A 14160-nucleotide genomic window follows, 5' to 3' on the forward strand; every position below is an offset into this window, starting at 1 on the left:
AGGGGTCCTGGGGAGACGCCAGGGCAGTGGGACCCTGGCCTCAGACAGCTTCCCTGAGGGAAGCTCTGGGGTTTGCGTGAAGTCACTCAGGCCTGAATGAGACTGTCAGAAGGAGAGGCAGAGTGTCCCCAAGACTTCCTGTTCCCTCGGATAGGATGTGTCCCCCATGTTCAAATTCACAAGCAATCCCTGGACGAGCTCAGCGTGCCTTGAACACACTGCTGTGGATGAATGTGGGTTTGTGCTGACCAACAAGTAACTCTTGCTGCCTGCGTCTACTTGTTCCTCAGTCCAGACAGCAAGAGTTTCAGGTGCAGACCCACAGTCACTTGGAGCGGGGGGGTCAGAGCAGCCACAGAGAACAAGACTATGCTTTGTCTTTTTATTATTCTTTATTTACTGGTCCTACCAACATGACCCTTTACCCAGGCCCACTGTTCCTATGTGCACTGGTTTTGCAGACACTCACGCCGTATGTCTGGTGTCCCAAGTCGTGACTAATTTCTCCTTCCTATTCCTTTTTCATGCTGGGCCTTGTTTTCTCAGAATCTCAAGGCATTTTTTTGTTTGTTTGGGTCTGTGTAAAGGTTCCTTGGCAGGAGAACATGCATATGATCTTAAAATAAAGACAATATTCTGACACTAAGGTAATGCACAGAAAAAAATACAGTACTCAGACATCATTGCAAATAAATACCCCATACAGATGAAGTTTTCGTAAATGTAACATTATTTCTTATGAATCAACACTGTAAGAGAAGGTAAAAATAGGGGTCCCTACGACTAGGAATAAGAAATGCTTATTCCAGGAAACAGAACTCTTTCATTCCTGCTACGTATATTATTATAATTTGTCCTGAATTTTGAAGAAGGGAGGAGACTTCCTCTTCCTCCGCGGGTACCAATTCGATCATTCGCGCAACCTCGCTCAGCAAAGCAGGACGGGACGCGGACCTGGTTTGCTAAGGGGCTTCAGCGACTTCTGTTTCCTGAAACTGACAGTGATTAGTTACACCAAGCAAGAGAATACAGAGCGTCTCTCTCTCTCTCTCTCATTTGCAAAGAGCACTGCGGCTCACCCTCACCCCCTGCCCGCGGCCGACAGGGCCGGCGCCCCCGCCCCCGCCCCCCCCTTCACAAACATGGCGTGCTGTTCACACAGCTTGCTTAACTTGTCCCGCAAAGTCCATTCGGTTCCCAAAGCACACCCAAGGTTTGCGTTCACTTTCGTTTACTCAGCCCCTGAATCTGCAAGGATCTGCGCAGTAAAGCATCACTGACTAACAGAATTTTGTACAATTGCTGTTTTCTTTCCCTCGATGAAGACGCCCAGGCTCAGGTCTGAAGGTGCACACCTGTTCACACGACGGGGCCACACGGGCCCCCAACATTCCCAACTAGCTCTTCACTGCCTGTTTTAGAATACACCAAGCTGGGACACCTCCCTTAACCGATGAAGGCACTGCTGGCAATGGTTACTAACAAAAAGGCGTTGAAATAGAACACCTTAAAAATCAACGACTGTAGGATTTTCTAAGTGTACCATAATTTGGCACAACAACCAGAGTAACAAAACAATTCCAATTTGGAATTTCACTGGTACAGTTGTATAAAATTCTGTTAATCAGTCATGCTTCACAATGTCCTAAAACCCAGAAAATTCTGGAATTTGTAGGTAATACTACTCATTCAATAATTTATCCTTTTGTCTTCAAGTGCCTTTTACTGCTTAACCAGAGCAAAGGTCAAGTTTTCTTCTTGTTACATTGAACTATTCCTAAGAATAATAATAATACAATATGAAAAAACCCCAGAATCGGAATACCCTGGATTTCTTAATGAACATGGCATTTAAAATCTGTAATTTCAAACACGAACCACAATGCCGTATGATCTAAACGGCTGCTGAACCACAGCGTGGATACAGTTAGCTGGGCTCCTTGCCGGGTTGAAGCCTTCACCTAAACAGCCTAGAGCTACACGCGAGAGGACACGTCTGTGTCCCGTGCTGATATCAGATCAACACACTACTGGGAGCTAAGACGGAGCGCTGCAGGACCACAAGACAGACTACGGCATCTGAGACCATCTCTATGCCAGGGATTAAAGAAGCAAATATAATATCAAAGTATCAAAAGTGCACAGGTTGATCAGATAAAAAAGGAGCGTGTGTAACAGGGAGACCCCAGTGGTGAGTGTTTCTAGAGGGTTCCTAAGCGAGCCTGGTGGTCGCCGTCCAAGCGGGTTCTTCAGCACTTGCACAAAGGCCTTTCCAAGCAGCAGCTGGCAGCATTCTCAACATTAAAGCTTTTTTTTTTTCCCTCTGCCATTAAAAACTTGGGGAATGCTATTTTGAAAAGAATTGCAGTGGCATATCCAAAACCATTTCTAAGTGGACTTTTAGGCTGCCCTTCCTTCCTCTGCGTGGGCCCACGGGAGGGGGGAGGGGCTGCAGTGTGACAGGGCCGGCGGCCGAGTCCTCCCAGCAGCTACTCTACAGCTGGAAACGGGAGAAAACAAGACAGCGTTAGAACCTGTCAGGCAACTGAAGCTCTCACCAAGCCGTGAGGGCACAGGTGTGTTAGTTGGCAGCGGAGAAGACCTGCGTGTGTTAGCGGGGGGCCGCCAGCTCCAAGGGCCTCGTGAAGACCCGTTACGAGTCTGGAGGGAAGCGGCGTGCCGGGCTTGGCGAGGAGGGCAGAAGCAGTGTGCGGGGCCAGCGGGCAGCCGTGCCCCTGCAGGTCCCGTTTGCTGAAGGGGGATGGCCTGACACCTCAGGTGGAAGGGGAATCCAAGACCTGACATCCCATCAGCAAAGTGGCCGGGGGCTGGGGACGGGCACACGGAAGGGAGGACACATATGGTCCATCCCACGCAGCTTCACCACCCTGGCGGTCTGCCAAACCCCAGTCGGTCTGGGCAGCGCCTGGAGTCTGCTGGGGACTGAGACACACTTGGCAACTGGGGAAGAGTGGAACGGGGGCAGACAGCTGTGTGTAGGGGCAACGCAAACTCCCCCTCTGGGCCACAGAGAGAGGAGGCAAGGAGCTGCATCCAGGGAGACTGCAGCTTTACTGCTGGTGGCCCCCATGGATGACGTGACAAGGAGAGAAATACTGGGAGAGGTTCTGCTGCCAAAGCTCTGGTGTGGCTGCTGCCTCTGAGAACGGGGACATCCTGTGGCTGCCTTTCCCGCCTGTCACCACCCCTCGGAACTGCACTGACTGCCAAGAAGCATATCCTTCCCACTGTGAATCCGAGAACCAGCACAGGGTCCATGCAAGGCTCCTTTCCCACACTGGTCTGGGCTCAGGCGACAGCTATGGGACCCAGTCCCTCATTTCAGCCTGGCTCCCTGGCGACTCAGGGGGTTTCTAGAGCCCTGTTTCTTGGGAGTGTGAAGCCCCCCCGGAGGAAGGCCTGATAATGGGCAGAGGGTGAAAAAACCCACCCGAAAGCTGGGGACACCCTACGTACAAAAGGACAGAGGTCTGGCCAGGCACTTGGGAAGGTTTCCTTATTGAAAACAAACCCAGGCCTTTGGCTTGCCAACTGGTCACCTTGCAGGCCACCAGACAAGCATGCAGATCTCAGAAAGAGAAGCTGGGCTGCCGAGCTCTGGCCTCAGGGTGTGGCTAGGTGTGCCTGCGCCTCGAGCACGACCGGTGCCCAGTGCACGAGTGTGCCTGGGCTGGAGGACGCAGGGCTCAGGGCTGCTCTATCTCTGGGTTTGGGGAAAGGAATTCGGTACTTCTGTCCCAGATATGATTTGCAGCGAGATGCTGCATAAACTACAAAGTAATTCTCTCTGCAATCTGTGCCAAGCACAGAGCGTCCTCCGAGGCTGCACCTGGGATGCAGGCTGGAACCTCTAACACTGCTTTCTGGGAGCTGGCGCAGCACGACTGCATCAGACACATGCAGGGAACATGCAAGTCTCAATGCAGGTTCGGCCCCTCCCAGCGCGAGCCGACGGCACCTGGGCCCTGGGGGGCCACATCTTTGCCAGGACGCACGGCTCCAACCCCACCTTGACTACTCCACTGAGAGCTGTGAAGGGTGGTCCTGAGGGGTGAGGAACAGACAGAGCTCACGGTGTCCAGGTGGAGCAGCAGGCTGCCTCGGCTAAATTCTTCCCTCTGTGCGTTAGTCACGGTTAAGGCCAGCCTAGCACCATGGTCCCGCTGCTGCCGGGTTAGTTGAGGTGAAGCGGACAGGTGACGTGCGGCAGGTTAGCTGCAGCGGGCGACCTCGCAGCCCTAATCACAGTAAACGTTATACTTCTCGCCGCAGAGCACTTGGGCAGCGAGCCCGGCACCCTCAGCCCTGTCACTAGCGCAGGCGCAGGTGTGACTTACGCTCGGGGTGCCAGGCTTGGCCTTGGAGGTGGCCTTGGCACGGCCCCGCCGGGTCTGCTCATGGTCCAGCTCGAGCAGTTCCAGCCGCTGGGTCAGCGCCAGCTTCTGCTGGATGGCCATGCGCAGCAGCGAGTTGAGTGTCTTCTTCTCGTCCTCGGCAGCTGCCAGCTGCCGCTGCATCTCATCCAACTGCGTGATGTACTCGTCACACCTGTGGGGGTGCAAGAGGCGAGCGCGTGGCTGAAGGACCTGGGAGAGCCAGCAGAGTGTAACCTCCAGGTGGCCAAGGGGCAGCAGGCTAGAGGTGTGGTATCACCTGGCTCTCAGGCTGTGGGGATGAACCTGAGAGCAGCACTTGGTCCTGGAACAGCCCATGCACACGTAGGTGCTTAGTAAGTCTGGGACAAGTGGCCAACCAGAGCCTGGGAGAGGCACACGTGGATGCCACAAACAGCCCCATTTTGGCATCTGCTGAACCGTGACATGTGCCCCCATGCGGATAAGGAGCTGGGTCTGTCCCTGGAGGAGGGAGTGTGGCCTGGGTGGAGGGGGCGTTGGGTGTGCCCACCTTACACCCCGTCCACGGGCCATCAGCAAGCTTAATCCTTGCCCAGAAGTCTGCAATCTCAGTTCCACCTGAGAAGCCAGGCTTTTAAATCAAACGATGTAAGGAAGCAAGGGTCAACACAGCATGTGCTGAAGGACCGACTCACTGGGAGCTCTTCCCCAAGCATTCTGCCCCGGAGGAGAGAAAGCTTCCAGAGAGGCCTGGAAGTTTCTTTCTTTGTCTTTGCTCCTCTCCCCCACATCACTGAAATGCAGGGCATGTCCAGCACCCTGACACGAGGTGAAGCAGGCCCTGAGCTCAGTTCTAACCCTGTTTAACCCAGAGCCTCAGCCTTCCTACCCTGGAGGATGTGCCAGGACCATCCAGGGGACACCCCTCCATGTCCCCCTGACATTGGCCAGCAGGTGGCGCCGCAATCCTCTGAATAGGGAAATGCCCAGAACCAGGTTTCAAAGCAGCCTCCACTTCCCCAGGTTTCCGGGCCACAGGACTGGCCTAAGGCAAGCTGCTGCCCACCACCTTACAAACTCCAACTGGCAGGATCAGAGGGGGAACACTGGGGCCCAGGACTGCTGGGATGGGAGCCTTCCTTCTAAACCTACAAACTTCTCACCAAGTTCTAGGGGGCAAACTCCTCATCTGTCAGTTACTGACCTCAAATACAGCTTGTGTAACTTGCCCACCTGTTTCCCCTTCGAAGCTCATGCCTCCAGCCTGGCCACTAGGGACCTGGCCTCTTAACCTTTTGCTTCCAACTTTCTCGCGTCACGTGCAAAGACGAGACAAAATTGGGGCCCCCGGATTTTCACCAACAGCAGAAATGTGATTTCCCACAGGGCCAGGCTCCCGGGCTGCTGAGCAGCGACAGGAACGGTACGTGTTACCTGGTGGCGAACATGGCACGCAGCGAGGAGAAGGTGGCCGCGTCCTCCTTCAGGGCCTTGAGCTCGTTGCGCAGCTTCATCATGGTCTCGGTCACCATGGCCTTCTCGTTCTCGTACTTGCTCTTCAGGTTGGCGAGCGCCACCTCTGCCGTCTGGGGGTCCGAGAAGCAGGAGGTGGGCAGGGGACAGGGGCAAGTGAAGCCCTGCTGCCTCGATGAGTGCCCGGACCAGGGCCCCAGCTAGCCTGCGGCCCCTCAAGACCCCGGCCCCTCCCCACGGCGCTGAGTGACGTTTCCTCACGTCCTTCCTGGAGCAGCAGGACCAGCACAGGGTGGGGGGGGGGTGGGGGTGGGGGGCCAGGGAGGGTGAGGAACGCCCTGCCCCGCCCGCCGGCCCGCGGCTGCTGGACCCGAGCGCCATGCACACCTGCTTGTTGGCCTTGAGCACCGTGCGCAGCGTGGTGATCTGCTCCCGCTTGGTGCTGAGCAGCGACTTCAGCTTCAGGATCTCCTCCATGAGCGCCTCCCGGTCCTTGTCTGCTGCGGGGCCCAGCTCCTGAGAGGCCAGGCGCTGCCGGGACAGCTCCGTGGTTCGGTCCACGGCTGCCTGCAGGTGCCGTATCTGGTCACGGATGATGGCGATCAGGTTGTAGATGTTCATGGGCTCCCGGCGCGGGTCACTCAGAGGCGAGGGCAGTGAGGAGCCAGGGGAGGGACTGCCGTCCCTGGCCCCCTCTGTGGCTGGCGGGCCCTTGGGCAGGGCCGGGGAGTGGCGCCCGCGGGCCTCAGGGTTCTCACGGTAGTAGTCCAGCACCACGCGGGCGGGCGTCTCGTTGTTGCACATGCACACGTGGTGGTACAGGCTGGCCAGCTCCTCGCTGAAGGTCACCAGCTCGTCCTGCGCCACGCTCAGACTGCCTTGGGTCTCGCCCGCGACGTCACTCACCTTCTTCAGCTCTGTCTGCAGCCGGGCCAGCAGCTCACGGTCCTGGCGGCTGGCCTTCTCCAACAGAGAGACCTTCTCAGTGAGCGCCTGGCTCTCGGCCTCATGACGGCCCTTCTCCTCGGCGCGCTGGGCCTCGCCGGCCTCGTGCGCGCTGCGCAGGGTCTTCAGCTGCTCCCGGAGCTCACCGGCCTCGGCCAGGGCCACGCGGTACTTGCAGGCCAGGATCTCGGGCCCGTTGATGTCCACCTCATAGTAGTCGCCATCCTCATGGCTGTCTCGCTCCTTCTCGCTGTCCAGGGCCGTCCGGCGCTCCTTGCTGGCCTGCAGGCGCCGCAGGGCACTCAGGTTCTCCGTCAGGCGGCTCACTTCCTCGTGCTGCTCCGACAGGGCCCCTCGTGCCTGCTCCAGCTGCTTCTGAGTGTCCTGCAGGGTCGCCAGCAGGCCCACCTTCTCTCGCTCCATCTGCGAAGGCACAGAAAGGGCCCGTCAACAGCCCACAGGCGTCCCTGCGCTCAGAGGGCCTCGGACAGTCCCAGCAGTGACCACAGCCAAGCCACAACCATCACCCTGCTAGCCTCTGGCAAATTCGGGTGGGATGTCACACGTGGGGCTGTGATGGCTCCTTCCCTCCAGACGCCTGCGGGGATGAGTGACCCCCTCCTCAAAGACATGCAGCATACCAAGGGACCAGGCTGAAGACCTTGGGGTTCTGCTCGGCCGGGGCAGGAAACCCTGATGTGACCTGTCTATAGGACACAGCACAGGAAACCCTATGTGGGCTCTTCAGAGGGACATAAGAAAACCTCTGGCAGTGCCCAAACTTCAATCTTGTAATCAGAAGCCTACTTCCCTGGGCACCTTCCACCTGCAATGCTCTTCTACTTAACAGTAATGCAGTATTTAAACTAAGTATAAGTAAAAGAAGGTGCACCACACCGGCAGAGTGTCAAGCAAGTGCTGTCCGGGTGGCCAGCACCATGGGTGGGCAGGACTGGAGGCAGGGATGGGGAATGCGGGCCCAAGGCCCAGGGCTGTGATGAGATCCAGGCTGGGTGGGATCCCCGTGCCACCTGCCCACTCACCTGCATTAGCTGCTGCTTCAGCTTCTGGATCTCAGAGATGTTGAGCTCGCTGAGGAGGTCGGAAACGAGGCTGGGGGAGGGCGGTGGGAGGCCGTCCTTGGTGGGCGTGGAGGTCTTGTTGTCCAGTGGCAGCTTGGCGAGGCCGCCATGCTCGAAGCCGTTGGCCAGGGCCTCGGCGTCGTCAGTGAGCTTGAGGCCGTCCAGGGACACGTGCAGGTGGCTGGTGTACAGGGAGTCGTTGATGCTCATGTAGTGCGACAGCTCCTTGCGCAGGCTGTTCTTCTGCTCCCTCTCCGTCTTCAGCGTCTCCAGCGCCTCCTCCAGCTGCCGCTCCGAGATCTCCTTGAGCCGGATGGCGTCCTCCAGCTGGCTGTTGAGGTACTCGGTCTCCTCCTCCAGACGCTTGATCTCATGCTTGAGGCCCTCAAATTCCACCTGTGAGAGAGAGGGCGACACTCTGCTGCGCCCGAGGGATCAGGAAGCAGCAGCAGCACGCCTGCTCCGCAGATGGGAGGCTACAGATGCTCAGAGGCGCCCACAGGAAACGCCTGTGACTGGGACACATGTGCACGTGACATGAGCAGCACAAAGCCTGAGACATGCTCGGGATTGGAGACTCCGTGGAAATCAGAACACAGCCACGCTGCCAATTTATTAGGAGCCTTAAAAAGTTACCAAGTGTGTGCTGATTTTAAATTCTACAGAACTACTAAAGTAACACACTAAGAGTTGCGTAAGTATTTTAAGATACATAAAACACGTACCTAGATGTGCACTGTGACCACCACCTCTGATCATATTTCAAAAATGAAGGACCTAAAGCTCCCAGGGAAGCAGGAAGTGCCTCGGCTGCACACACACCCAGACTGGGAGAGGCTCACACAGGAGCAGGAGCGGCGGAATCCAGGGTCGCGCTTGCTAAAGGTCTATTTGCAGGTGGACAAGACATGAGCAGACAGAAACTGATGCTTGATGTGGGTGCTCAGGGTCTATGGGCAAGTTAAAAAACATCTATTCTTCTGTGATATTTATGCAAGAAATAAGGAACAAAACCACTCAGAGGCAGGACTAAGGGTCCCTGAGGGTCGAGGACCGGGGTAGGAAAACACCAGGGAGGTGCTGGCCTCTACCACGTGCGGCCCAGGGCCCGGTTTCCCTCGTCAGGATGCGTGTGTGTGACTGCAGGTGAGCAGTGTCACAGACGGCCTGATGCGTGGCCGGAGGCAGAGCTCCTGTGTTCCTAGGAGGAGATCCACTCCCTGCTGGCTGTCAGGGCCTCAGAGGCTCTGCTGTCAGAGTAGATACATGGGCTATGCTTCCCTATGCAGGATTTAAATACCCAGGTCTCTGATGTTTGGGGTTCCTGGGATAAAGGTCCTTCCAGTCCCCACCCTGTAGAGCTACGGTTCTAGGAGAGGTGGGTGGCAGGTGCAGGCCTTGAGGGGCCTGAGGGCCCAGGACCAGCTGGGTGTCCCAGCACAGGAAGAAGCGATCATCCTCTGTCACAGGTGGAGGCGACCCTCCTGCCCCTGTCCTGTCATTGGTGGAGGTGACCCTTCTGTCCCCATGCTATCACAGGTGGGTGGAGGTGACCCTCCTGTCCCAGTTCTGTCCCAGGTGGAAGTGGTCCTACTCATCCCACCCTTCGTTAGGGTTACTCAAGGGCATGAGATGACAGCGCAGACGTCTCCACACCGCTCCTTAAGGCCCACCTGGCTTCGAGGCCCAGGACCACACGAAGGTCAAAGGGGGCTGGCAAACCTGAGACAGTAGGGGGAATGGGTGAGCCGACAGCTCTAGGGTCCTCCAGGGCACCTGAGAGGAGACAAAACTGGACACCTAGCCTCTGGCATTTTTTGGTGTCACCTCTTCATCACCTCCTGTATTTCTTTCCATTTTTGTTGGGCCGGGCCCACGGCCACATCCCTGGACCACAGCAGAGCAGGGCCGTCGGCTAGCACGAGGGAGGGAGCACCTGCAGCTGCGGGGAGAATGAAGCAAGGGTGAGGCCGGGCCTGGCGCGGACACTTGCCTGGTTCTGCCGGAGCACAGACACCTGCTTCTGCAGGCCGATGTTCTCCTCCTCCAGCTCCGAGTAGTCCTGCAGCAGCCGGGCCTCCCGGAACTTGTACTCCTTGATGTCGTCCCGCAGCCGGCCGCGCTGCAGCTCCACGTTCTGGTTGATCTGCAGCGAGGAAGGCGGGTGTGAGCAGCCTGCCCTCGCTCAGACGGGGGCTCAGGGCGGCCAGGCCCACCGTGGTGACCCGCACGGCCAGGACTTGGGGTCCCAGGCCTGCCACGTTGCCCAGTGCGGTCACCTGAAAGGGAGCTGGGGCCCTGGGCTGTGTGGTACAGAGGTGGGCAGTGCAAGGTCTCAGCCAGCTCTGACCTTTGGTTTCTTCATCTGTAAACGGGGTTAAAAGCAGTTCATCACACGCTGCTGGTACTACGTCCAGTGGTGCAGCGCTATGGAAACACTCCACAGCTACTTGAACAGTCAGCACAGAGTTACCATCTGACCCGGCAATGTCCCTCTTTGGCATTCACCCCACAGAAACGAAAACACATGCACACTTGCGCACGAATGTTCAGACACTATTCACAATAGCAAAGATGGAAACAACCCACCTGTCCACCCGCTGATGAAGAGATAAAGAATATATGGTGTATTTATATGACTGGATGTTAATCAGCCATAATAAGAAATGATATACTGACACCTGCTGTAACTCAAATGAATCTTGAAAATAATATTCTGAGTGAAAGAAGAGGTGTTAGTGGTCAATGTATTGTATGAATCCACTTGCATGAAATGTCCAGAACAGGCAAGTCCTTAGAGATAGAAAGCCGATCAGTGGTTGCTGGGGAGCAGGTGGAAGGCAGGATGTAAAGTGACTGCTAAGGGGGTTTCTTTCCAGAGTGATGCAATATTCTAAAATTGAATTTGGGACAGTGCATAAATTTGTAAATATACTAAAACCCACTGAGTGTACACTTTAAGTGGGTGAGTTGCAAGGAAGTGAATTATCTCAATAATGTTGTAAAAAAAGAGTTCCTGCCTTTGAGTTGCCTTGAATATTCAAGTATCATGCAGGCAGAGAGGCGAGCGCAGACCTAGCATAAACTCTGCAGTTAAAACTGTTGGACAGCAGCATGTAAATCAGTGAATTAGAGCCCTCCCTCACACCACACACAAAAATAAACTCAAAATGCCTGAAAGACTTAAACTTAAGAGAAGACACTATAAACCTCCTAGAAGAAAACATAGGCAAAACATTTCTCTGACATAAATCTTAGCAATGTTCATCTGAGCGCAGTCTATCCAGGCAACAGAAATAAAAGCAAAAACAAACAAATGGGACCTAATTAAACTTACACGCATTTGCACTGCAAAGGAAATCATAAGCAAAACAAAAAGGCAATCTATGGAGTGGGAGAAAATATTTGCAAAACACGAGACTGACAAGAGCTTAATTTCCATAATATACAACGTAATAACAAAAACCAGCTCATACAGTTTAATAACAAAAAAAAACCCCAATCCAAAAATGGGCAGATGACCACACAAGCAATTCTCCAAGGAAGAAATACAAATGGTCAATAATAGGCCCATGAAAAAATGCTCAATATCGCTATTTACCAGAGAAATGCAAACCAAAACTACAGTGAGGTATCAACTCGTACAGTCAGAATGGCCATCCCTCAAAAGTCCACAATGACATGCTGGAGAGGCTGTGGAGAAAGGGGAACCCTCCTACACTGCTGGTGGGAATGCAGGTTGGTGCAGCCACTGTGGAAAACAGGATGGAGATTCCTCAAAAGACTAGGAATAGACTTATCATATGACCCAGGAATCCCGTTCCTGGGCATATATCCAGAAGGAACCCTACTTCAAAATGACACCTGCACCTCAATGTTCATAGCAGCACTATTTACAATAGCAAGACATGGAAACAGCCCAAATGCCCATCAACAGATGACTGGATAAAGAAGATGTGGTATACTTATACAATGGAATACTATTCAGCCATAAAAACTGACAATGTAACGCCATTTGCAGCAACATGGATGTTCCTGGAGAATGTCATTCTAAGTGAAGTAAGCCAGAAAGAGAAAGAAAAATACCATATGATACCACTGATATGTGAAATCTTAAAAAAAGACAAATGAACTTACTTAAAAAAAGACTCACAGACATACAAAACAAACTTATGGTTAGCAGTGGAGGGGAAGGGATAAATTGGGAGTTCAAGATTTGCAGATATTAACTACTATATATAAAATAAACAAGTTTCTACTGTATAGCACAGGGAACTATATTCAGTATCCTGTAGTAGCCTATAATGATAAAGAATATGAAAATGAATATATGTATGTATATGTATGACTGAACTATTATGCTGTACACCAGAAATTGATGCAACACTGTTAACTGACTACACTTCAATAAAAATAAATCAATAGACAGACAGACAGGCAGACAGACAGACTGTTGGGAATTAACCAGCTGCCACGATGTGCTGTGTGCCAGGACCAGGTCCCTTGGCTGATGTTCTGGGGCCATCTTGTACATCACAGGATATTTAGTAGTGACTTGAGCCCTACCCACTGGATGCAGTCCCCTCCCCTGTTGTGACAACTGAAACTGTCTCCAGACATGGCCAGTGTCTCCTGGGGGCAGAATGGTGCCCTAGACAAACTCCCCATCTCACCCCACATTTCCGTTTCCACTACTACAAGGAGCCTTCCCCACATATCCACAAAGATCTGACACCCCGAGGCCGATACCACCCAACCTGAATCCTTGGCTAGAAGCACTGTCACCCACCGGGCCTCACAGCTCGCTCCAGCCTCCTCTCCCAGCATCCTGGCCTCTCTGCTGGTACTGAGGTTCCTTGTGATCACATCCATGCATATGCTTTGTAGACAAGATTCTAAGAGTCCATTTAAGTACACACAGAACAGCAATGTTGGACTGGTAAAATGAAATAGGACAGAAAGAAAAGAAAAAAAAAAAAAAGAAAAAAAGAAAAAAGAAAAGGAAAAAAGGAAAAAAGAGAAAAGGAAAAAAGAAAAAAGAAAAAGAAAAAAAGGAAAAAAAAAAGAAAAGAAAAAGAAAGAAAAAAAAGAAGCAAGCAACAGAAAGGGGAGAGAGCCATTATATGTATCAAGTACTCCTGACAAATGCTCACTACCAAAACCTCCAGCAAATGGAAGGATGCAGGCCCCTCACTAAGTGGGAGGTACCCAAGAGCCGACACCAGAAGAAACAGACACCCAGTTACTGACTGGAGAAAGGCAAGGCTCACCTAGGAAGCACAACTCCTGTTAGGACTCGAGCTGTGACATCAGTTCTTCCCTGGGTCTCCAGCCAGCTGGCACAACCTGCAGATTTTGGACCTGCCAGCCCCCACAACGGAGTGAGCCAAGTCCTTACAATAAACCTCTCAATCTCTCTCTCTCTACACACACACACACACACACACACACACACACACACCCTACTGGTCTGCTTCTCTGGAGAGCCCCCCACTAACACAATGACTGACATATAAAACCCATGCTTGCTGCATCCATCTTGGTAAGGCAAGCTGAGCACACCCCACCTTGGCGTTGTCCCTGCAGGCCTGATGCAGCTGCTGGGATCACCTGCCTGCTCTCAGGAGTGGGAGGACACAGGAGGTGAGATGGTGAGACGGGGGTGGGGGTGTAGCTATTGGTCACAAACGATGGAAATGGGCTTTATTTAAAATTAACTCCCCTCAATGAAACAAGTGGTCCTGAGGTGAGAAGAAGAGACAGACCATGGGCCAGTGGAACTGCCCAGGCCAAAGCCCTCTGCACCCCAGAACCCGTGTGCCGGGGCTGCACCGGGAACCTGAGCTGAGCTGAACCCTTACACAGTCTTACTGCTCGACAGTCGTCTTTGTTCTTTGAGGTGATTCACAAACCATTAAGCTGACTCACTGAAAGTGTACAATTGAGTGCTTATAGTTTATTCAGAGTTGTGCACCATTGTGTATTCCAAAACATTTTCATCACCCTAAAAAGACACCACACACCAATTAGCAACCACCAATTTGCTTTCACAGAAAGGGACCTGGACGTGTGGCCTCTCTGCCTCCATACTGGCACTGCGCTTGGTGTTCAACCACCCCAAGGGGCATCACCCATCCCTTTACTACGGAGCACCGACTATACTGGGTGCTGCTCGGGGCTCTGTCTTGTTCACTGAGGCTCCCTAAAGCTGCCCGTGCTTGGCACCTATGTTGCCAGCTGGTGTCAGCTGCCACCGAGGGAAGCTCTGTGTAGGTGGGAAGGGG

General features: G+C 53.6%; 1 protein-coding gene across 2 annotated transcripts in view; it reads right to left on the reverse strand.

Moving 5' to 3' along the window:
- Positions 1–373: 373 nt before the first annotated feature.
- Positions 374–14160, reverse strand: part of BICD2 (BICD cargo adaptor 2) — a 54139-nt gene continuing 40352 nt past the window's right edge. The window contains exons 3-8 of one of the 2 annotated variants that reach the window (XM_031447152.2): positions 9870–10022; positions 7838–8272; positions 6237–7217; positions 5811–5962; positions 4359–4569; positions 374–2500 (exon numbers count right to left, since the gene is read on the reverse strand). In XM_031447152.2, the coding sequence (XP_031303012.2) occupies positions 2495–2500; positions 4359–4569; positions 5811–5962; positions 6237–7217; positions 7838–8272; positions 9870–10022 (1938 nt within the window). In that variant the 3' untranslated portion in view covers positions 374–2494. Of the gene's footprint in view, positions 4570–5810; positions 5963–6236; positions 7218–7837; positions 8273–9869; positions 10023–14160 lie in introns of both variants that reach the window. The other variant, XM_064490067.1, reaches the window with a different exon arrangement.

This window comes from Camelus dromedarius, chromosome 10 (genome assembly GCF_036321535.1).
Source record: "Camelus dromedarius isolate mCamDro1 chromosome 10, mCamDro1.pat, whole genome shotgun sequence".
Classification (NCBI taxonomy): domain Eukaryota; kingdom Metazoa; phylum Chordata; class Mammalia; order Artiodactyla; family Camelidae; genus Camelus; species Camelus dromedarius.